The sequence below is a fragment of the Chenopodium album genome, chromosome 13 (genome assembly GCF_948465745.1).
Source record: "Chenopodium album chromosome 13, dcCheAlbu1.1, whole genome shotgun sequence".
Classification (NCBI taxonomy): Eukaryota; Viridiplantae; Streptophyta; class Magnoliopsida; order Caryophyllales; family Amaranthaceae; genus Chenopodium; species Chenopodium album.
The window spans coordinates 2,858,634-2,882,787 of record NC_137846.1 but is presented as its reverse complement, the minus strand read 5'-3'; the positions used below and the strand labels follow the sequence as shown (position 1 = coordinate 2,882,787).

At 35.7% G+C, this 24,154-nt stretch overlaps 3 protein-coding genes across 3 annotated transcripts; 2 read left to right on the top strand and 1 right to left on the bottom strand.

Moving 5' to 3' along the window:
• Positions 1–1,301: 1,301 nt before the first annotated feature.
• LOC145575948 (protein FAR1-RELATED SEQUENCE 6-like) lies at positions 1,302–5,546 on the bottom strand. The gene is made up of 4 exons (XM_081633735.1): positions 5,382–5,546; positions 3,563–4,902; positions 1,723–2,920; positions 1,302–1,615 (listed from the first exon to the last, which is right to left on the bottom strand). The coding sequence occupies exons 2-4, from the start codon at positions 4,891–4,893 to the stop codon at positions 1,487–1,489; spliced, it is 2,658 nt and encodes an 885-aa protein (XP_081489861.1). The 5' UTR covers positions 4,894–4,902; positions 5,382–5,546; the 3' UTR covers positions 1,302–1,486.
• A 1,696-nt stretch (positions 5,547–7,242) lies between these two features.
• Positions 7,243–17,758, top strand: LOC145574242 (protein DGS1, mitochondrial-like). Its single transcript, XM_081631989.1, has 14 exons — positions 7,243–7,575; positions 8,067–8,181; positions 8,312–8,515; positions 9,488–9,628; positions 9,755–9,907; positions 10,937–11,131; positions 11,905–12,005; positions 14,184–14,273; positions 15,045–15,117; positions 15,228–15,256; positions 15,351–15,474; positions 15,769–15,879; positions 16,854–16,954; positions 17,328–17,758. The coding sequence occupies exons 1-14, from the start codon at positions 7,328–7,330 to the stop codon at positions 17,440–17,442; spliced, it is 1,800 nt and encodes a 599-aa protein (XP_081488115.1). The 5' UTR covers positions 7,243–7,327; the 3' UTR covers positions 17,443–17,758.
• A 969-nt stretch (positions 17,759–18,727) lies between these two features.
• Positions 18,728–23,851, top strand: LOC145575947 (cysteine desulfurase 1, chloroplastic-like). The gene is made up of 10 exons (XM_081633734.1): positions 18,728–19,018; positions 20,037–20,170; positions 20,247–20,406; positions 21,929–22,115; positions 22,318–22,463; positions 22,542–22,614; positions 22,833–22,896; positions 22,984–23,083; positions 23,294–23,452; positions 23,570–23,851. The coding sequence occupies exons 1-10, from the start codon at positions 18,821–18,823 to the stop codon at positions 23,738–23,740; spliced, it is 1,392 nt and encodes a 463-aa protein (XP_081489860.1). The 5' UTR covers positions 18,728–18,820; the 3' UTR covers positions 23,741–23,851.
• Positions 23,852–24,154: the final 303 nt, after the last annotated feature.

Sequence of the window (24,154 nt, the reverse complement as noted above, 5' to 3'; positions counted from 1 at the left end):
GTTAATGTAAGGAATTTCAAATGGCCCATGACTATGCATTCATATGTGTTGTACTGTTTTAGCCACTTTTCTAAAAGGTTGGATCACCAGCCCACTTTTTAATTTCAAGTATTTTGAAGTTGAGTTAAGTAGTTAACATATCCTCTTAAAACATGTGTAAGGTTAATTAAGATTCTTTAAGATAATTTTGAAGTATATTGAATTTGAGTAAGTGTAGTTATCTTATCTTTTTAACATTTGTGAGGTTTTTTTAAATTAGGTGTAGGTCTATATGATATTCTTAAAAGAATTTGAACTGAATTCAAACTTAGGCCCAATGCAGTAAAGTTAGTCCAAATCATCCGATCCAATTAGAAATTTAGTTCGGTTTACAATTTTATCCAAAATCCAATCCGATCCAAATTTCTATCATTATCCAATCCGATCAAATCAAAAATTAAAATCGGTTATTTGGATCCGATCCGAATATCCGATTATAACACATAATTTTGTAGCCCCTAATAAAATTATTTTAAAAAAATATGTAATACAAATAAAAGTGTTTAAAATACTGAGTAAAATAAATCATTCAACGTCAGCTCATTAATTAATTAATACAAAGTCTCTATAATTTATTTTACGTAATAGTAAGCTTTCGGTTTGGATTGGATCCATTAATTAGGGTAAATCCGCTCCAATCTGAAAATTCGAATTCCTATAACAACTCAATCCGAGTCAATCCGATTTTGAAGTTCGGATACTATCCGCATTACGACACCATTACTAAATTGTAGTGGACAGTATTCAGGTTGGCCCAAAAAGGAAAAAACCTTGACTTGTGGACTAAACTCGCAATTTAAGAATATGTTGTTGTTGTTGGTAAAGCTATTTGACTTGTTGTTGGGCTCGGGCCCAAAAAAAAAGACCCTAAAAAAATTTAGATACATAGAGTACATGTGATTAAGTTAAATCATCTTAGAATTGCAAATTGAACTATCATTCAGTAATTGGTAAAGCTAATTGAGTATTGTGTCCTGCATGATTACTCTTCTTTAATTAAAAAAAAAGGAGGCCCCCATTGATCAGCCTTGATTTAGTTAAATGACTATAACTGACGAGAAACTACATCTCAAATGCGTATGAGTTAGTTAAACGCCCAAAATCACCCAGGAATTAAACATCAATGCAACTATAGTATACATAACCTACAACAAGAAAGGCATAGCTTATCCAATAGCGTTAACCTTCAAAACAAGAAATTCAAAAAAACACAACCATTTCAGTAACGCTTAAAGTCAACAACAGAAATAAGCTCAGTGAAAATTACATTAATTAAGGTTCTGATAACAAGTACAATCAAATGATAACGACTACAGTCTCTAATAACACTTACTGCATAGACCATACATCCCCCGCAAGTAGTAGCGATTAAACTAGTAGGGTCGGGGAACGCTACTAACAACATAACTGATCAGGGGTTTGTTTATCAGTACAGATACAGCAAATATCAAATCAATTGAGACATTGAAGAACATCCAACACCATTCCTGTCGAGGAGGTCTACATCTGCAGAGAGATCAACGCACCAGTCTTCAGGGGTTGGGTTATCATCGGACATTGGCAATTTGCGCTTAACCTGCACAGAAGTAATTGACAAGTATTTCAACTGTTGTTACTGCAATCTCCTTGGCTACAACACTAAATAACTGTAAATGCAATAACCAGAAATTTATGACCACTGACCGAATTCTTTTGAGGCCCAGGGGGGACTGTATTCTTCGGCTGCTTATATCCCATTTCAGCTAATGTTTTGTACCTAGTCGCCTTAGGTCGTCCACGGGGTCTTTTCCGGCTTTTTGGATCCTTGATACTTCCATTTTTCTGGTTCTGGCTTCCGGTCTTAGGGGGCTTAGTTATTGTTGTTGGATTGATCTCCGGATTGTTTGATCCTATCCCTGATGGGGATATGTTTGCATTATTGGGCATACTCGGTGGAGGAAGTTGGTTTTTCTGGAAATCAAGCTTGCTCTGTCTAACATCAGTAGATAGCTGATTCAACCTGGTTAAAACCAGGTTAACAGTTGCCTCATCAGCTGTGGAAGCTTCTTCACAAACGCTCTCAAAAAGGCTCATCATTTTGTTGAACTGTTTAACCTGTATAGTTTCAGTGGGGTCGTAGTATGGCACCTTCACACGTGTGTGTTTTCGAACAACATCCTTTCGCCAACGATCCAGTACATATTTTTGTGGAATCTCATTCACACGGTTCTGGTCTAGAACACGGATGCTATGCTTGCAAAGGATACCAAATGTTTCAAATTTCCTGCACTCACAAATGACTTCCTTTGTGATTGCGTTGAAAGTCACACGGTAGTACCTCCGCCGTTCAGTAAGTTTTTCCTCACCGCTTCCTTCTGAGATTATCCAAACCCTGTCCTCCAACGTGTACTCAACAACATTATCTTCAACCATGCGCTCACCCCTTTGATTAACATACATCATTCGTGAGCACTCAATTTGAATCTCTTGAAACTTGGCGTCCGTATAAATTTTCTGGAAAAACTCCTCCACCTTGAACCCACTAACTAGGCGGCGTAAGTACTTCGAACACCTAGCATCGGCATTGGTTTCATCCTTTACCCTCTTAGTCATGGCCCTTGTGTATTTGATTGGGAACTCGAACATCATCGTGCTCCGATTTACAAAGCCGTCAAAAAAGCTATTTATACTTTCAACACGTTGTGTTGTCTTCATTCCGGCCCAAAAATGCTCTTTCATGAAGCAAGGAACCCACATATGCCTCTCTTCGAAAAGGTTAGTTAACCATGGATTTTCCTCAAGCTTGTGTAATTCAATCAGGGTGTTCCATCGACTCTCGAATTCCTCTATTGTAAAACTCTCATAGACTATAGCCTTCAAAGGACTTTTGAACTTGGCATAACTGTAGAATGCATCCATGAACCAGGTTTAGGAAATTAGATCAGAGTTCTAACCGAATAAGTATTATAAATACACAGAGAAAACAATGCATAGTGATAACCACCATACCAAAAAGGGGTTTGTACTTTAACAGTCAGTTTCTACATTAATTGGTCAATCACATGCTTACATTACAGAAAACCATATGAACTAATTTTCAACAGACATATACGGGTGGCTTCCCTCACAATCGAGCTAGCCAATGTCGAAAACATGATATCAAACAAGTGTCCATAAAAAATAAAAAAAAAAAACAGGTCTGGGAATCATATGTTCAAATAGCAGAAAACCAGGTTTTAATGTAACTTCAAATACCTTTTCCACCATTACAGAGCATCGCTAACATACCACAACTGTCAGGGGAATATATTCAACTGTCCCAAAGTTCCAGAAATTTATACATATAAATTATTAAATACACTAGCAGGTTTATAATAATTCAAACCATAGTGCAGTATAAAACAAGTCCAATACCACTCCCACATGTAAACAAGAACACATAAGGTAATTTATAAGGAAACAAGGGGGAGGCAGATAACCTTAAACAAATAAAGTTATTTGTGACAGTAATATCAGTCCATAAAGATAAAAGTGTGTTGCTTACCCCTCACACTTGCTTAGCTTTTCTGGTATTTTTCGCATGATATGCCAAATGCACCATCGGTGACGAGCAGTAGGCATCTCCAGTTGCAATCCTTTGCGTATAGCAGCAGCTTGATCGGTGAGAATTGCATCTGGTGGCTTATTACCCATGCAAGCCAGCCATTGTCGAATGAACCAAGCATACGTGTTCGTGTCTTCATGTGAAACCAAGGCACACCCAAGTAGAATTGATTGACCGTGGTGATTCACCCCTACAACATTGATGAAAGGCAACTCGTACTCATTAGTGAGATACGTGGCATCCAAGCACACTACATCTCCGAAGTACTCATACGTTGCCCTACTACGAGCATCTACCCACATGACATCTTTCATGCGTCCGTCCGCATCGAGTCGGTGTGTGTGATAAAAATTGGAATTATCAGCTTGCATCTTCACAAAATACTCCATCATCGCAGCTGAATCACCACCCGCTAGCTGCAACCTCGCCTTCCTCTCTTTGTAGATCTCGTGTTGTAGATCCTTGACTGTAGGCATGTTCTCTTCATCATCCTTATCCATTCCAAGGCAACCGTGAATCTGAGAAACCTTAACTCCCTCTTCAAAATAGTCGATCAACTTCTTTTTCACATTGGTGGTGTAATGCTTCATACGGTATTCTTTGACTAACTTTGCTTTACTAGGAGACACGTAGTGGTTATGCTCAACTACAGCCTTTCTCAACACCCAAAGGCCCTCAGGATTCACACTAGCATATAACTTGGCTGCACAATCACATTTCTTTGAAATCCTCTTCCCACGCGCAAGTTCATCATCACCGATAACACCATCAACTGTCCCACCTGTACCACTCACATCCATAGCCTTGGCACGTTTCTTCTCCTCCCTTCTAGCTCTCATGTCAGGATGACCCCAACATTCACACCTCCATGTTGTCCCCCGCCTCTGCTTATCTTTCTTCGAATTGTATCCTTGAGCCCTAGTGACCCCAAAACCTTTTTGCTCGGCATATTGTTTGTAGTAGGATTCAACATCTTCCATTGATTTAAATACCATGCCTACTTTAGGTGTTTCAACCTTAGAATAAATTGATACCTTATTAGTTGACACAATAGTTTCAACGGTCTGTATTGTCTTCGTTGGAGTCATCATACAACTAGGAACACATTCCAGAGAAGGACCTGCCTCAAATACCATAGGAGCAATACTCTCCTCTTGAGAAGGACCAGCCTCACCAACCAAGGAAGGAGCCAGAGGACAATCTGAACTAGGATTAGTCAGAGTATCGTCCCCTGTCTCTTCCAAACTTGGAATAATATTTGTTTGTTCCATGAGGTTTTCCTGTTTTCATAGACAGCCATATTTGAATTTATGAACAAAACAAGAACAGCACAACAATATATCAATAGAATAACCATCAATCAATTATTCAATCAATTCAGATAACCATCAATTTGAATAAGGGAAAATAACCAAACAATTCAAATAACAGTCACTTCAAATACCAGTATACAAATAGTTCAAATAACAAAAACCATAACACCGGATCACTGCAAAATCTACAAATCAAGACAAATATATGAAACAACCAATAGTCCGCCACAGATTCAGAAAATCAATAATACCTAAGTAGAACAAAAACACGATAAAAATCATAACAGTATGAATAATTTTGACAATTTTACCATCAAATTGTCAAATCAACCACATACTAACATAATTATTAGACAATTTGTGAAAAAGTCGATTTCAATTTCGACACAACAAAAGAAGGAGTAACTTTATTGATTTGAACTCAGAGTTTGAACGAATTCACTTACCTTCTAACTGATCAAACAAATGGCGAAGCAACTTCAACTGAGGGAACGCATGAGATCGGCTCTGTAGGTGTAGGTGTTGGTGTTGTTCCAGCCTCCGAGAGAGTAGTGCTGGAAGAGAACTACGAGGACGACAGATCTACAGAAGAATTCCCCAGTTATTTTTTTCTAGGATTTTTTTTTTCTTTTTTACTAACATTGGGATAACAGCGACGTTACTAACTCTTTACTTACGTCCGTCTTGTTTGCCAACTCAGCTAATCTGCCAAACATTATTAAATTAATTTTTATCACTCATGATGGCCCACAACCAAGGCTGATTGACAAATTTTAGTAAATCAGGCTGATCAATGGGGGCCTCCTCCATATGGTTGAGAAGAAGACGCATGCCTACAATAGTACGATCAATTTCGTCTCATTTAATTAAGCCGATAGACACGACGTTGTTGTTAAATATAGATGTTTTTGTCTTGTACAGTCCTTAGAAGAAAGTCCTTGTGGAGAGCAATGCTTCATCAATGAAATTTTTTAGGCCTTATTTGGTTGACACGGAAAATAGATTCCCGTCGGAAGTTGTATTTTATGGAAAGTTATTTCCCTCATAAAATTCTTAAGAATTTCACAAAGTTTTTTGGTTATGACAATGGGAAGTTGAATTCCCATGAATTTTGATTGACCATGAGAACATAGGTAATTTAACTACCTATGTTTTGTGGGAAGTTGAAATTCCCATGATTTACTTCCTCCATTTTTTTTTTTGTGTCAACCAAAGTTTTCAATTTGTCAATTTCCATGATTTTTCAAAAAAAATAAAAGTTCCATGATTTTTCACTTTTTATTTTATTTTATTTTGTCAACCAAATAAGCTCTTAGTGTTACCAATATTAAAAATATATGTGTTTTAAAGGTTGTTGGTACTATCTTAAATGATGATTTCCATAGCTATTGAATTCGATTGAACTAAATCATTAAAATTTTGTTTAGAGTAATTTGTGGGTGGTGCCTCTCAAACAACCATGATGGAGTTTGTTAGTAAACTGGAATGAGATTCTAGTGTGGAGATCCAACGGAGTGGAAGATATCATTGAGAATTATAGTGCTCATATAATTGTGTAAACTATGTGGGATAAAAGAAAAGTTTTAGTTGATTGTTACAAAAAAAATTGTAATTAAAATTTAAGATTGAATCTTGATTATTATATTTACTTTTTTGATTTTGAATACATAAATGAGGTATATTGTACTTTTTGTGTAGGTGTTGAAATAGGTTTAAGGTGTTTAGACTAATTATCTAACATAATGTTGTAATAGCATCATTACAAACTTTTTACACAAAGATTTATACGATATTAAATGTTATGCTTCTACAAGACTACAAATCTACTTGCCTTCTTAGTTGCTCATCTACACAAAATTGACCATGACCTCCTTTGATTCAAATGAGAATACGAGTTCATTAAATTAACTAAATCTAACTTGAAATTAACGAGTACACCAGTTTGACCCAGAATTTTGATGACCAATCTTGTAACAAGGAAATCCAATTAAATATGAAATTATGAACCTAAATATCTATTTATCTAACTATCGATCCAATTCACCAGACTCAAGACTTAAGTTTAGCTAATACAAGCCGTTATCAACCTGACCTAGATAGTAATATACTCTATCTCAAGTGAACGGTAGTAATCCGACCTAAATTAACCCGATTTAACTCGTACCTTGTGTCTATGGGCTCTTTCACTCGAATCGATACCCAAAAACGATACTTACGGGCTGGTTAGTGTCAAGCTTACAACAGGCTCAGCCCAGCAAAACAAAAATGAAATACAAATGAATGAAATGATGGCTTGGAGCGCAATATTCTACTCGTAGTTTGTAGTTAAATTACAAGTTGAGAACTACTCCGGCGAGGCGGTTGTAATCGTCAACGGCGCCAAAACAAAGCCATGAACTCCGAATCTGGGGGAGAGAGAAATTCCATGGAAATTGCATCACCTTCGCAAGAGAATGATCAATCCAAGAATTTCAGAACCCTAACTTTGCTCTACTCCAACTATCTTTGGTCTCGATTCTCCAATTCTCCTTTTATCGGTAAACTTTCCAGTTTTTGTCGTCAATTCGGTCGTGCTAGGTCTCGTCGCCAGAAGTTGTGTTTGCCTCTTCCTCTTCCGTCCAAATCGGTTCATTCTTCACTGTAATTTTCTCTATATTGAACTCAGATTATGCTGAATTGAACTTAATTTTGTCTGTTTGATTACTTGATTTGAGCTAGATTACTGCGAGTTTTTTTTGCAATTTTTTTATAATTAAATGTTTCTGTTGATTTTGTTGTAGAAAACCAAGGATTTTTCTGGTAATTTTAGTGTGATTATGTAGATTGTTTAATTTTGTCTAAGGAGTAGGAATTTGAGCTAGGATTACTGAGAATTGTTATGAGATTGAGATTCTTTACAAATTAAGATGATATTTGAGTGGGAGACGATAGTGCAACATTTTCTGTTGGAAGTTGAGGTTTGCTAAATGTTGTGACTGTATATTTCAATGTTTTTGGAGGATATTGATTTGATTAAATGATGTTTGAAGCTCGAGAAGCTACTAACAATTGAAATAATATGCTCGTAAGTCGTTACTATAGCGTGTTTGTTTTATGTTGATGAATGATGATTATATTTTGTGGTAATGCAGGATACTAACAGAAGCATCTAGAATTTATGATGTTTTGGAAGATGTTTTCGAGCATATATTATCAAATATGCACAATGTTCAGAAGAATTTGCAATATTGGCAGGCTAAAGCAGAGGTTGTTAGTTGTTACATGAATTTCTGTTTTCTATGTTCCTCAGAATGTCAATGGTGTGTTTGTAGTGTCATTTTGTCTGGTTTTTAATGGCAAAAGATTAGATTCCAATGATTAGTGTTTTTTTGTACAGGGGTCTAATGCTCAGAAGGCCTATTTTATGATGTTTGAGAGAGGGCCGCGGGCTTTGATTGGTGAAAGTGTTGAATTTGTGCGGAATTTCATTGCCGAAGATTCTTCGTTTCAAACACTTTGCCATTCTGCATCTGGTTTTATATCCGATAGAGTATCTGTGTTGGATAGCATACGATGTGCACTTGCTGTGTTCTTGTCACAGGTTTGTTCACTTTTTTCACCCTTGCTTGCTTTGTTCAAAATCTGATAAATTTCCGCTCATGCCGAGTAGTATTGGAACCGCTAGAATTTTGGGAATGATTAATGTGGAAGGCATCTGATATGTGTGTGCTGATATAGATTAATGTTAGGTTCCTAGCTTCTTTTGAATGCTATTTTGTTGTTGCTTCTAGAAGTGGGACCTGTTTGGCAGAGAAGCACCTATGTCTTGCTTAATATATTTTCTTGTGTATTTTACCCCTGAATGAGGCTAAGTGATATCTGCCCTTATTTGAGAAGGGCATATACAGTGGCACTTTTGCATCCTATTTAGTACTTGTGGCTTGGGTGTGGGAGAATCCTTTATAGCACTAGACACTAATATATTTAGTGTCTAATACAAAATCATTTAAATTACATATATAAGATTTATTTTTTCTGGTACTTAGGATGGTATGGTGAAGTACCTTTCTGTTTTGAACAATATACTGTTGTTACTCAATACCTTGTTTAAAAATGCATATCTGACAATCTGTCGGCCTATGATTTTGACAGACCAAAGTTAATGCAATGTTTCCTCTGCCTCCTGTTTCTACCTCTCTCTAATTGCTACTTATCTTAGAGATTACATACAACTACAAGTCCACAACACACATGTAAATTATTGGAGGCCCAGATGCAACTTTTCTCTGTCAAGAAAAGGAGTTGTGCAGTTAGAGGTTGCATGAAGTACATGTATGGGACAGAGCTTACATGAATTACATGTTTAAGTGTGTGTCATGAAGTACAAGTCTGGGACCTTGTGGTTAAAGGCCTTAGAGCTTGCATGAAGTACATGTTTCTGAGAATGGAGAGGCAGACTGTCGACTATATTCATGCTCTTGGTTTATTGATTCTAAAAATGAAAGTTTGCGCTGTATGTTTCTATATTTTAATATTTTTGACCTATATCCAAGTTATCATGAATCTCATTCAGGTGTATATGGCAATTGATAAACAAGGAGAAGACCTGGTGGCTGATCCTCAAAAGGCATTGCCATCATTATTGATCACTATCAATGGATTATTTTCAAATCTTGAGAATTCCATTGCTCAATTGCATAATTCTTTGTCCCAGGTATATATTTTTGTTTGTTCTTCTTCCATTTCTTTTTAGCAGTATATTTTTTTGTAAAGAACTTTTGAATTGTCTTTTTATTGTAGTTCTGAATCTCGCTTGTTCTCTCTTTGCAAAATTATACAGATAGATTCATTTGCTGGGGAGAATAACTCATATGAACTCGTATTCAACAGAATGACTGAAGTGCAGTCACAGTGGACGGATGATGAAATTCGAGGTGCAATTGATATAATTTATCAGAACCTCCAGAAGCTCGACTCATATCTCTCTCTCATTGTAAGGCAATTTATGTTGTTTTCTAGAGTTTCTCTTTTCATGTGCTTAGGTCTATCATTTCACACTGTCTAAACTCGTATTGCAACATTTCCCTATTTGAACATGCTTTCTCTCAATCTCTCTCCTCATCACATGGGTCCTATCTTTATTCCTCTCTATCTTTCTCCTCTTTTTAAAATCCGTGTCTTCCCCCCATGTTGCAATATTAAGGGAATGGAGGAAGTGTTTTTTTTTTCGTTGTCTCTTTTGCATGGTGTATTTCAAAAAGTCTTGTTTGTAAAATTGATGCCTGATGCTCTTCATGTACTATGGTTCCCTTGAGCAGTGCATGGCAGATTCTAGTGTATGCTCACTCTGTCTCTTTAAGATGGACCCAATTTCTTTTTTTTGAGTTGTCCCATACTACTAGTGTTCACGAGGGTCCAGTGGTCCACACCAAAATTTTGCTCTTTGTGTTTTACATTTACTGCAATCGATCCGACCTATATTTTCTTTCATCAGCTCCACCCAGCCAAATACTTCAATCATTTCCCGATTCTTTTATCGTGTTATACAATGCATAAATTCAACTGTTGAAATCTATAATATCAAAAGTAAAAAATTTAAAGAGTTGATTTTTTGAAAATACACATTGAGACGATTCTAACAAGATCCCACTTGACTATGTTTGTCCTTATTGATAAATCACAAAGGCTAGTCAAAGTAAAGTTTGTGAATAGTGTCAAAAGTTATAATGTGTCAATTAAAAAAGAATGGAAGTATTAATACGTAACTATAGCCCCAATGGGCCAAACAAAATTGGACTGAGGGAGTAATTATGAACTATGTGCACTTGCATGATGTTAAGCTTGCTTATGGAATTAATCTTGAAAAAAAACTTTGCAGCCAATGTAATCTATTTATAATTTTTTTTTTTTTTTTTTTTTTTTTTTTTTTTTTGAATAGCATCTATTTATAAATTTGTAGTAAGCTAATGAGGTGTTTTTCTGATTGTATGGCTGTGCCTTCATTTTTTTTTGGTTCTCTCAGATTGCTAGGCATCGGAAGCCCAGGAAAATGACTCGGTACTGGATCCGGTATACATGCGGGGCAGTTGGCCTCTCTGTTTGTTCGCTGTGGATTGTACGTCATAGTAGACTGGTTGGTAGTCCTGACATTGATAACTGGATTCGTGAAGCAAAAGAATCAACAATAAGCTTCTGGACTGAGCATGTGGAGCAACCGGTATGACTCTGATGGTGATTTTCTTCTAGCTGACTGTGTTGTTTTGATTGGGATTTGGTCATAAATCTATGTTTGGAAACAAGAGGTTATACTGCTTACAAGATGCAAATGGTACTCTGAGAGTCTGAGAATATTAATACTTCAAGATGTGGTTTCTCTTGCGCCGATATTTTTCAACTTGAAAATGCATGTAAATATGTACTAAGGTTAAGTCGGTAAAAATAAAAATCTTTTTTATTTAGTACGGAGTAGTAATTAGTAAGCCTCATACAACCCAAAAAAAAAAAAAAAAAAAAACACTTATAGAAAAATTCTGTTAATTAATTTCAGTATGTAACAATCAGTGAAAAGAATAGGGCCTTAGCCATATCTGTCTGGGACAGTAGGCATTGGGAGAGTACAACTAAAGATGATACTTCATATATTTCTCAAAGCATCATTCCCCATGATGTAAATGAGTTTGTATTCTGTTGTGTGAAGTTGTGGAGGTGTAGTGCTTCAGAAATGGCATGCCATGTAATGTTTGAAGGTGTCATCTCTTGCAGTATATATAATTGTGAAGTTCTGCAGTTGTTGTAGGCATAGCTGAATTGAATTAATAATATTCCTAGTGAACCTTTGAGTGTATGGATAACTTATTGTTTTCATTTCTGTCTTTCCATATCTTTTTTCGTTTGATGGCAAACTCATCATCTTCTTAAATAATTACGTTGAGTGTTTTGTCTCCTGTAAATCTTAAATATTCAACTTAAATTACCTCATTGTTTTGACAGCTTATGTCAATTAGGGATGAACTTTTTGAGACGTTCAGAAAGAGACATAGAGGGGTAATGGATTCAGAAGAAGTGCAATTAACCGCTAATTCGCTGCATAGGTAAAGTTTCTTGACTCAACTCTCAAGTACAAGAGATTTAATCTAAAACTTTTATTCCTTAGATATGATCATGTTCTGTATCATGCCATAGACTTTGCAGGTTTTGTTACCATTTTTTTTTTTTTTTACAGAAATGATCCTTTATGTATATATCATCTTCTAATCTTCCTCCGTTTTTTCTTAAATACCAACTTAAAAAATTCTGTCATTGTCAAGCAAAATCACCCACAAGCAAATGAGTCAACCTACTACTTTTTTAAAAAAAATATTTTTCTTGAGAACCAGATATATGACTTTTTGGCCAGTTTCTGACGACAAGGTGCTAATGCTAATAAAAAATTGTCAAAGGTACTTAATCACCCAAATGAAAGATGCTATCTCAGAATTTTTTTGGTATATAAAGGTCTTTTTTTTTTTGACAATTTTTTGGTTTATTTTTTTTTAAACTTATTGTTTCACAGATGACAAGATGCTAAAGATTGGAATTTAATTTCTAGTCACTTTATGAGATTGCTATTTAATTGGAATTGGAACCAGGCCCTCGTAATGTCCATTATGCATCAGATCTATGAATTTTTGAATGGTTCTGAGTAATCCTGTTACATAAGACTCCTAAGCAGTTCTCCAATTCATCCACTCCACATTGATTCTGTGTATTACATTGCTCATTAATCTAAATTCTACAGGATGTGAGGTATTTAACCGCTTAATTAGTAACCACTCATCTTAGCCTTTATAGGTGATGTTGGACAAATTTGTTGGCGAATGAATTGTTACACTTGATCTATGAAGGGACTATTTTACCTGTTTTAGAAAGCTGTAGTGGCTTATAAAACGTTGAACCAGGTATATATGACTTGCATTCTATTTGGTGAAGAAAGGTATCCCACGAAGGTATGTGGACCTAGTTAAGGATATGTATCGGGAGGTGTCAACAAATGTGAGGACATGTGGAGGGTTGATAAAAGATTTCCCTATTACAATCGGATTGCATCAAGGGTCTGCATTAAGCCCTTTTCTTTTTGCAACGGTTTTAGATGAAGTAACTAGACCAATTCAAGATAAGGTCCCATGGTGTATGTTGTTCGCGGGTGATATCGTTTTGGTGGATGAGACTAGGGATGGGGTTAATGCCAAGTTGGAGCAATGGAGGCAAAGGTTGGAATCTAGAGGGTTTAAGCTAAGTCGGAGTAAGACTGAATATTTGGTATGTCGTTTTGGCACTCAGAGGGGGACAAGCAATGAAGTGGTGAGTTTGGATGGAAAGGATTTGACCATGAGTGAATGTTTTAAGTATCTTGGGTCGATCATCCACAAGAATGGTGACATTGATCAAGACGTGGCCCACAGAATTATGTCAGGGTGGCTTAAATGGAGAGCGGCCACGGGAGTGTTATGCGACCGCAGCATTCCCTTACAGTTGTAGGGAAAATTCTACAGGACTGCCGTAAGACCAGTGTTGCTCTATGGTACAGAATGTTGGGCTTCTAAGAAAGAGCATATTAAAAAGATGGAGGTTACGGAAATGCGCATGTTAAGGTGGATGTGTGGAAACACTTTAAGAGATAGAATCAGAAATGAGGTTATTCGCAAGAAAGTGGGTGTGGCAGGCATTGCAAATAAATTAAGGGAAAATCGTCTGCGTTGGTTTGGACATGTAAGACGGAGACCCGAGGGTGAACCAGTGCGAAGAGTGGAAGAGTGGGACCATGGAGGGATTAAACGAGGAAGAGGGAGACCAAAAATGACTTGGTTGGAAGGAGTGAGGAAGGATATGAAGTGCATGGATTTACGTGAGGATGAAGTTTTGGATCGTAAGGGATGGAGGAGAAAGATTTATGTTGATGACTACACGGAATAATCAAATTTGGTTCATGTTAGCCGACCCCACTTTTGGGATTAAGGCTTTGATTGATTGATTGATTGATTGATTGATTCTTCAAGATCTTCCCTTGAATTTTACTTGTGCTTTTATGAAATTTTATATGAGAATCTTTTGCAAATCAAATTTTTATTCACTTAGTTGTCAAAGCATAAAGTATGCACATTTCTGGTTAGAAATTGAATTCCTTATTGTCTGTTTAACGGTGCTATCTTTCTAAATTCTCTCTTTACTAGCTGGTTTGGTTTCTTTCATGCCTTGGTTTTTTTTTTTTTTTTTTTTTTTTTGGTGAACAGAATGTTGGTGGCTTTCTGTGAGCAGGCAAATGGCCAGAATTTCCCAAAGAATGCTACAGATCTAGAGCTTCTTCAGATAGTTATGGAGAGGTACATTTTTCCATTGTTAAAATTGCAATTGTATTTTTGAACTTTTGAACTGAGTCCCTAAGACAATTCAAATGAATCAGTAATTTTTTTAGCAATGAAAATCGATAGGCAGAAACAATCCTTATTCTTCGTTACTGATGTACCTGATTTGGATGAAATGAGGATTTTATAGTGGATACATCTCTGCTCTAAAAACTAAAGTAAGACTGCATTTCTTCTGAGTTGAAATAAATCAATGGTCAGTGCATAAACTGAGAGGAAGGGCATTTTGAGCTGTCTAGAGCTTGCACTTAAACCAAAAATGATTTACTGGTTAATTAAAGCCTGAGGACGAAGAATCAGCTAGCTGCTTTCATTTGGTTTGGAGTCAAGACTTAGCCATTGCTGCATTATTCAAGAAATCAGAAGCAAATTATACTCCTCAGATAGTCATTAACTTGGTATAGTTTACAGATAGATGGATTTATGTGTAGGGGGCTTGGGTGGTTTTCAGTTATTGAGGATGTTGGCAAGCCTATTTCTCGTCAGCTATTGATTTGCTTTCTCACCTTCGATATTCTTTTATGGGTTCTATGTGAATCTTAGATCACTTCATCACTCTATTTTTCTAGAAGTAGATCTGGCTAACAGCGTATTAGATAAAGAATTAGGTTACTATTGGTTATGTAGTTGCAGAGCCTTATCCCGTTGATGTGTATTTCTCATCTGTACTTGATTTTCAGATGGGCTTTTCTTGTCTGTAAGTGATAATGACGCTGATATCTGATGCAGATATGAGAAGGAGATGGTGCATCCCCTAAAAAGCGCTTTTGGTGGAGAGCTTCCTCGTGCTATGCTCATCCAGGTTAAATGTTATATATTTGTATTATCTTAGTGAAATATCTATAGAAAAAAAAGATGTCATCTTCACCTTTATTATAAAGCTCTAAATTGAGACTTGATGCTTTCTTGCAGGTTCAAAAGCTGAAATTAGATATTGAGACGTAAGTATAATCATTTTTGCAATCATGTGGTCTGCTAAAATCCAAGGACTCAAGGAGACTAATCTTGGTTACGCTGACAATCTACTATTTATAGGGCAATGCTTGAATTGAACCAGATTCTTAAGGCAAATGAAATCAACTTTGCCATTTTAGCTGCGTTACCTGCTTTCGCTCTCTTTCTCCTTTCAATCATGTTAGTGCGTTCTTGGGTTACACAGGTAATTTATTCCTTGACACCTTTATCTACATCGGGTTTGCATACATGCTTGACTGTCCCTATTACATGCTAACTTAAGACGCATTGAGATTTATCATTAATTCAAGAGGCTACTTCCATAACAACCAATCATTTCTTCTTTAGATGATTTGTATTGACCTATGATGTTTTAACCTAATTGGGTAGGTTTGCTGAACCATTTTGACACTCTTGATCTGATTATATCCATTTTATATCTAATTAGGTGTTCATGCTGCTAGATTAATTTCTTTGCTGTTTACTTGTGTTATATTAGGACAAGGGAGCAGAAGGAAGGGGCAGACTTGCTCGTCGTCAGAGGAGGTTGCTCATTGTGGAGATTGAGAAAAAAATCATGCATTATCAGTCTTGTATGGAACTGGGACAGGTATCATCAGTTAATTGGCTTAAAACACACTGCATGTTTGAGTTTCTATTTTTGAAAGTTATGACTTCAATATATTTTGGAGGTAATATGCCTAAGTTAAATGTGTTTGTTTAGAAAATGATAAATACATTGTACCTCTTTTATGTACTGATCATATATACACTGGAAATTCTTTAATACACAAATTGCTACTCGTATCATAAACATGCCCTAGTGTAGACACTGAACACCTATATATGGTAGTGAATCCCCAGTATTATACATGGTTATATCGCATGCTTATGTGTGTCTAATAATACGAATGAATGAATGCAAGGAAGCGAATAGCCAGTGAACACAAAAGGAGCTTTATTTGAGAATGTCTCAATTGGACTTCCTTCCCTATATTAACCATTCCGTACCTTCTTTCTTCTGTTTTTAGCATTATACCCTTTGTCTGTCATTTCTTTGTGTTATTCGGTCTTTGCTCTGTTTAAGCTAATGGCTTGTTGATAGGCAATAATCCTCATTCAGTCTTCCCCATTGAAAAGAGAGATTGAAATGTACAAGGCATTATAAACACGTAAATTTAGGCAGAGAATTTTATTTTCAGATAATAAATTCAAATTTAGAAAATGTGGTGATCAGTTTGTGCCTTTACTGTTGGATTATCCAGCATTCCAAGACTAAGTTTTGCTGAAGAAGCACTGTAATTGTTGTGAGGTGGTGAACCCCACAACAAAAAAATTGGTGAATAATTTTATTCAAGTCCATGATGTGCACAATAAAAGAAACTTTCCTAGTTATGATGCATTATAAAGCAAAAATCTTGGAGGTATGAGAGAGCAATATAATTAACACAACAATTTCTGAATCCATTCTTGGTTTTCATCTTATGGTTGTATCTATCATGAATACCTATGCTGGTGCATGCAAGCTTCATTTGGTTCTTTTCAGTTTGCAATAGAAAAGTTGACCGTTGCATTTTTCTGCAGGCACAAGATGCACGATACAGCTTCGGCTTGGTGTTATATACTTTAGATCGTCTATATCGTGCAGTAGAGAGACATGCAAAGATGACTGGAGAATGGTCATGGTAAGTTCCTTGGTACTTTGTTCCTTTCTGTTCAGTTTTCAATCTTTTCATCCATGCATAAATCAATATGTTGCATCCATGTACGGGCTACCTGGTAAAGCTGGCAGTACCGATGGTCCTTGCCTGGGTCACATTTTCTGAGTTTGGCATGGCACGGCATGAGGCGTGATAGATGGCCCCTGGGCCATGCTATGGAGTAATCCCTTGAAATGGCAGGCGTGGCATATTATGGCAGGTCATATCATGAGCTTTGCCTGCCTGGAGTTCAGGGCTCTCTGCCAGCTTGATGGAGAGGGATGGAAACTGGGAATTCCTTTCATGCAAGGTATTTTATACTATACTATTGACTAACAGCTGAATAACGTGTTTGCAGCTTGAGACAGGATATCATTGATTTGGCGAAGCCAGACCTTCAAACTACCCACAAATTGACTATCACTTCACGCATGGAACGAGTTTACGAATGTTTGCTTCCTTCGTTGAAGTAGTAGATTCAGCCATTTCTAATCACACAGTTGCATCCCCCAGTTTTCGCATCATATGTTTAATGAAAAATTGATGCGGAAGTTTTTGCTCATAGTTCAAAACTTTAATAGAATTGTTTTTGGTCATATTACTTGTTTGGGGACTAATCACATTTTTGTATTAGGTCATTGATTTACGAAATATATACTGTATAGAAAAAAAAAAAAAAAATACTGTTTGTATTACCTCCCCGTCTATAAGAATAAGACCATTATTGTTACTTAGATGGTCTGATCCTATGATTTGGTTTCTTTTTAGTTGAGGCTGATATTTTAGGCTTATTCCCTCTGGATTGTAACATTTACCCGTTACAAATCATGAAAAAGTCATTTTTCCAGATATTTCAAATATGGAAAGACCGCAGTGATCGAGGCTCTTTAACAATGGTCCATGAGGCCGCATTCAGTGAGTAGTTCTGGGCAGCAAATAGCAATTAACTATTATAATGATCACATTCACAGGGTTAAATCATCGAATCATATTTTTGGAGAACTGTAAATACTTTTTTAGCGATTAACTATTATAATGATCACATTCACAAGGTTATGTGAATGTCAACTACTTTCTCTGGTTTTTTTAGTTGCAAATCTGTAATACTTTTTTTCACATTTTTCTAGGCAATTTTTGTAGAACTGTAAATACTAAATATCAATGTTAATTGTTTAAAGTTTAGATGGCAATGTTTATGAAATGAATCAATCCCGTTTACATTTCAGCGATTTGGAAATAATAATTTCAATTCATATTAACTTGTTTATAGCTTTATATTAGTTCAATTGTTGATTGAATTGTTAAATTTTCCTTAGTTTGAAAGATAAAGTTTGCTAGCATTTGTTTTTATAACTTCCAAAATGTTTTCGTAAATCTTATCAAGTGTATTAATGGTAAAAGATATACATTCATAAACAATAACGTATTTGCAACAAGAGAATCTTTATCAATTTTTAAGATGAAATCATGTGCTTTTCCTTTAAATTACCTTAATTAATTGGGAAAACTCCAAGTACACCTACACCCAAAATATGAAAAAAGAACCAACATCACAATATAGCCTTCGAACCTTTTGATTAGCACATTATTTTACGTTAAATATAAGATTCAATTACATCATAATATACACCCTAATTTAATTGGTCACTTTATTTTGCGTTAAATATAAAGTACTAGTACATTATAATATACACCGTAACTTAATTGGTTAAAGTATTGTATCGTGAAAACATATGGTAGTCGGTAAGTGACAATCTTATAGCCCAAGTGCCCACCCGGCTGTAAGCGCATCTTTAACTCCCACCCCACCTCTTTAGTCTTGCATTTAGATGATTCAAAGGACTCATAAACATGGTTATGAAAGGTTTAACAATGAACCCTTCAATTTCCCACAACAAATTCAGCTCTTTTGTACCATTTGGTTCTCGCAAATACCCATTATTTGCTTCTTCTTGTCGTTGCCTTTCAACTTCAGCTTCAATTTCTTTGGAGAATGAATCTGTTTCACTTGGGCACTTCACCCGACCCGATTTTCCTATCCTTCATCAGGTTTATTTTGCTCAAACCTTTTTTTTGCTATTTTAATTACAAGTTTGATGATTCATTTTGGGAAATAATTCTTTTTTTTTTCTTTTTTTTTTTTTTTTTTTTGTTGGTGAATTGATTTCTGGGTTATTTGATTTTAGCTTTGTCTTTATCAAGATGGATTTGGTAATAATGGGTTATTCTAGTTTAGATGTTTTTGCCCGCTTTGACCATGGTTGTAATTGAGGGAAGCAATAATCTGTTCTTGTAACTTTGGTCTTTGGAAGTGATTAGGAAGTGGCAATGATATAGACGGGATTTATTGCTCGGTCTTAGATATCATCCCCAACCAAGCTAGTTGACATCCATGTTACGCAATAATATTTTGGAGTATTGCTAACCTTTTTAGTAGTAGTGCTTAATTAATTATTTAGTTAGGATATTTCTGGAACATTTTAATAGCTTTGTTTGGTATGACTTCATAATTTTCAAACTTTGAAGCTAGCTTCAATTCAGGAAGAAAGAAAAAAAAAAACTAGATTTTTTATTTTGGTTAACATTTTGCCATTTGCAACACCCAATATAACATGTTGAATTAGTGCTTGGTTTTGTTTGCTCTGAACTAGTGTTATGCTGTTTCAATTTTTAAGTGAAATAGGACAAGATTTTGAAGCGAAATGTGACAATTATTTAGGGACATAGGGACTGAGGGAGTATGGTGCATTTATCCATTTGGGGTAAGGTTATTCTTGAGGTTTACATGGTAATTGATTGAGGAGGATATGTAGTTTAACCAACAAACAATCCTAGACTAGCAAGCTGGTGCTAATATCTGACATTAATATACGCGTTTGATTTATTGGCACTTGTTTGGTGACGTTAGCTTTCACATCTTGATCTCAAGGTGATATTTTGGGCTGATTCTTGTTGATTTAGTGGGATTTACCATTTATACATCATGTCATAGTAAGACTGATGCTTTTGGATCTTATCAGCTATGATTGCAAACTCTGTAATCTAAGAGTAGTACTTTATGCCACAGGAAGTAAATGGTCACAAACTTGTCTATTTGGACAATGGTGCAACTTCTCAGAAGCCATCTGCTGTAATAGAGGCTTTAAAAAACTACTATGAAGCTTACAATGCAAACGTGCACAGAGGAATACACTTCTTGAGGTTTTGTAACTTAAAGTCGATTGAATTGTCATTTATGTTTCTTATTCTGATAAAACTTTTGTAAATTAAAATTCAGTGCCAAAGCAACTGATGAATATGAGTTAGCTAGGAGAAAGGTGGCCACGTTCATCAATGCCAAAGAGTCTGGTGAAATTGTATTTACAAGGAATGCTACTGAAGCAATTAATTTAGTGGCTAATTCTTGGGGCCTCTCAAATTTGGAACCAGGAGACGAGGTTTGTACTTCTTATACCACGAGTAGTTTTTTTTTCTGTATTATTTCATGCTCCTTAAATGTCAGAATCATCATTATGGGAATATGCTTTAATAAATGACAGCTGAATTATGACTACAATGGAAAAACTGCTTCCTGCTACCCCTTTACTTGAGATCGATGTAAATAAAAACGATAAGAGCCAAGTGTTAATTATAGAGTGACAAGACAAACAATTCATTACAGGTGACAAATGCTTGTGCACACTTAAGTTAGGTACTGCACTTGTCTTGTGCAAAAATATCATATACTAGCAAAGCTAGAATACATCATGTTTAAATTAATGACATATACTAGTTGGCTGGATTTTATTGTTTGTCCAATAAACTACATAGTCTGGCTTAACAATACCTTAGCTGGAGCCTGGAACACCTGGACCGCATTTGGTGAAAGTATATATGGCTTGCTTGAAGTAGGCCAAGCTTGGGAAAGAGCATTTCCTTATGCAGAAGCCTAATTTTTCAAATAAAGTTGAAAATTGGAGCTTTTACTACTGAATAAGCTTCTTGTCTTCTTGATATTGGGGTATGACAGGAATAATTTGCTTATTAAATATGTTCAAAACTTAATTGGATAAGTTGGCCTCTTGAAACTATATCTTATAGAATTAATTGTAGGTATTAAGATATTGAATTCTGTTCTGGTGCATCAAACAAACAGAAAACTACTGAATTCTGTTCTGGTGCAAGAGGAGTCTTTGATTATCATTGCCAATATTATCAAATATTAAAGATGTGTTATAGAGCTAATTGAAATTCTTGCTACTAAAATTGGTGGTCAAGTCTCGAGATAACAAATTCTAGGCCAATTGACATCTTTATGCTTCATAGAGATTGTCCTTTTTGGTTCATATTTTTTAATTTACATATCCGTAATTATTGCCTTTAACTCTCAGCATTTAGCTAGTTTAAGTAACTGCAAAATTGAAAAAGCTTTGATTATCATTGCCAATATTATCAAATATTAAAGATGTGTTATAGAGCTAATTGAAATTCTTGCTACTAAAATTGGTGGTCAAGTCTCGAGATAACAAATTCTAGGCCAATTGACATCTTTATGCTTCATAGAGATTGTCCTTTTTGGTTCATATTTTTTAATTTACATATCCGTAATTATTGCCTTTAACTCTCAGCATTTAGCTAGTTTAAGTAACTGCAAAATTGAAAAAGCTTTGATTATCATTGCCAATATTATCAAATATTAAAGATGTGTTATAGAGCTAATTGAAATTCTTGCTACTAAAATTGGTGGTCAAGTCTCGAGATAACAAATTCTAGGCCAATTGACATCTTTATGCTTCATAGAGATTGTCCTTTTTGGTTCATATTTTTTAATTTACATATCCGTAATTATTGCCTTTAACTCTCAGCATTTAGCTAGTTTAAGTAACTGCAAAATTGAAAAAGCTGTTTCCTTTTGCCCACTGAAAAATCTTCCCAAGTATGTTACCTGCTAAATTGCTGCTTGACATTGAATGCATGCAGATCATCCTCACTGTTGCTGAACACCATAGTGCTATTGTCCCCTGGCAACTGGTGGCTCAGAAAACTGGTGCCCAATTGAAATTTGTCAGTTTGACCAAAGATGAAGTTCCTGATACCGGTGCATTGCTGGATATGCTATCAAGAAAGACAAAATTGGTTGTTGTTCATCATGTCTCCAATGTACTTGGTAGGGCTGATTTTTGGGTTGATGGTTTTTTAATCGAGTTGTGATTCTTGAAATTGAGTGTGCTATCACGAAAAATGTTTTCTTGTGAAGTGTATCACAAGTGATGCTTTTATAATAAGCTATGAGAACTCTGTTTGTTGTTCTGAACTTTATTTCCCTGATACTTCCTGAAATCTCATCTCTTAGATGATTCTTTGTGTAGCCTCTACTCTACCAATTCACGATATTGTGCACTCGGCTCATGCTGTTGGGGCAAAAGTTTTGGTTGATGCTTGTCAGAGTGTCCCACACATGGCAGTTGATGTACAGAGCCTTGGTGCTGATTTTCTTGTTGCTTCGTCTCATAAGGTTAGGTTCTTCCTTTGATTATTCTTGAACAAATAGTATGAGCTGGTGTTCGAAGTCAAGGAATGAACAATGCTTCAGATGTGTGGTCCTACAGGAGTGGGATTCCTATATGGCAAAGAGGAGCTTCTATATTCAATGCCTCCTTTCTTAGGTAAAATTTGTTCCTTCTTTGACAAAGTAGTTCTATCTTGTCTGCACTAGCTTTTCATAGAGACGGGTTTATAATGCAAGAAAAGGCTAATGTTTGCTACTGCAAGTTGGAACTGGTTAGAAAGCAGATGCGTGTTTAACTTGTAGTACATGCATGATTTAGCCACATAACATCATACCAGTAATTATTCAATTTCATTTCCATGTATTTTCTTTCAGGTGGTGGGGAAATGATTTCTGACGTGTACTTGGATCACTCCACGTATGCAAATCCTCCATCCAGGTTGGTACTTGGTAGGCATCAATTTGAATGTCTGATAAGTGTTTGTTCATGTAAGATCTTGATTTAGATTCCATTCTGTTGGATCAGATTTGAGGCTGGAACACCAGCTATTGGTGAGGCCATTGGATTAGGAGCAGCTATAGATTATCTATCTGAAATCGGAATGCAAAAGATCCACAACTACGAGGTAGATTGTCTTACACCTGATATCTTCCTGTCTCTCATAGATTTCTGACATTGAACTCCAATCTCAATGTTCAAGTAGCTTCAATTTTTGAAAATTCAATCTTCAATATCGGTAATTATATAGAGCAGTATTGCTTTTATTTAGTCTGAATTATCCTATACTATATTATTTCTTCACATAATTGTGGGTACTGTTATGAACTTCCTCTAGGCTGAATTAGCTGATTATTTATACGAAAGGCTATCTTCAGTCCCTAAGATTCGGATTTATGGACCGGTGCCTTCACAAAATGTTGGTCGAGCTCCTCTTTGCTCATTCAATGTAGAAAATATTCATCCAACAGACATTGCCACGTTTCTTGATCAACAGGTATGATATGAATGTTATGCTACTATCTACCGTCAAGTTTATTCTCTAAATAGCAATTTTTATATATAAATTGCGCTGTAATAGTTGCACAGCTAACCATGTATACTCTTGAATCAGCATGGAGTGGCAATCAGATCAGGCCACCATTGTGCACAACCTCTGCATAGACATTTGGGAATGAATGCAAGTGCACGGGCTAGTCTCTACTTTTACAACACCAAGGACGATGTTGATCACTTTGTTCAGGCGCTAAATGATACAATCTCTTTCTTTACTTCATTCATGTAGATTTTACATAAATATTGTATGAGATACAAATTATTTGATTAGTCAGCCAAAAATAAAGGCTTGTTTAAATGCAGTTAATTGTAAGATAGTTGATAAATTATTATTCTAAGTAATTAAATGCAAATTTTCAAATGCATCCTTATTAATCTACATCCTGGACCATTATTATCATGTAAGTAGATCCAAAATGCCCTTCCTCTCAGTTTAATTCAACTCAGACGAAATACAATTCTAGTTCGATCAGTTCATAGAGCAGAGATATATGCCTACTATAACATCCTCATTTCATTGAACTACTTCTGTTATGGAGTAAAAGATAGAATCCGAATCATGTACATCAATAACGAAGAATAAGAATTGTTTCTAACTATTGAGTTTATGGATAAACATCGAACAAAGATGCACCATTACTGA

Bases quoted from the DNA above. Each gene is read 5' to 3' on its own strand.
- LOC145574242 (XM_081631989.1), top strand. From the start codon at position 7,328: ATGAACTCCGAATCTGGGGGAGAGAGAAATTCCATGGAAATTGCATCA. The intron at 12,006-14,183 runs GTAAAGTTTCTT...TTTGGTGAACAG, and splicing joins ACCGCTAATTCGCTGCATAG to AATGTTGGTGGCTTTCTGTG. The intron at 14,274-15,044 runs GTACATTTTTCC...TATCTGATGCAG, and splicing joins CTTCAGATAGTTATGGAGAG to ATATGAGAAGGAGATGGTGC.
- LOC145575948 (XM_081633735.1), bottom strand. From the start codon at position 4,893: ATGGAACAAACAAATATTATTCCAAGTTTGGAAGAGACAGGGGACGAT. The intron at 2,921-3,562 runs GTAAGCAACACA...TGCATTCTACAG, and splicing joins AAGCTAAGCAAGTGTGAGGG to TTATGCCAAGTTCAAAAGTC. The intron at 1,616-1,722 runs GTCAGTGGTCAT...ACTTCTGTGCAG, and splicing joins CTGGGCCTCAAAAGAATTCG to GTTAAGCGCAAATTGCCAAT.
- LOC145575947 (XM_081633734.1), top strand. From the start codon at position 18,821: ATGGTTATGAAAGGTTTAACAATGAACCCTTCAATTTCCCACAACAAA. The intron at 22,116-22,317 runs GTAGGGCTGATT...TTCTTTGTGTAG, and splicing joins TCATGTCTCCAATGTACTTG to CCTCTACTCTACCAATTCAC. The intron at 23,084-23,293 runs GTAGATTGTCTT...AACTTCCTCTAG, and splicing joins AAAAGATCCACAACTACGAG to GCTGAATTAGCTGATTATTT.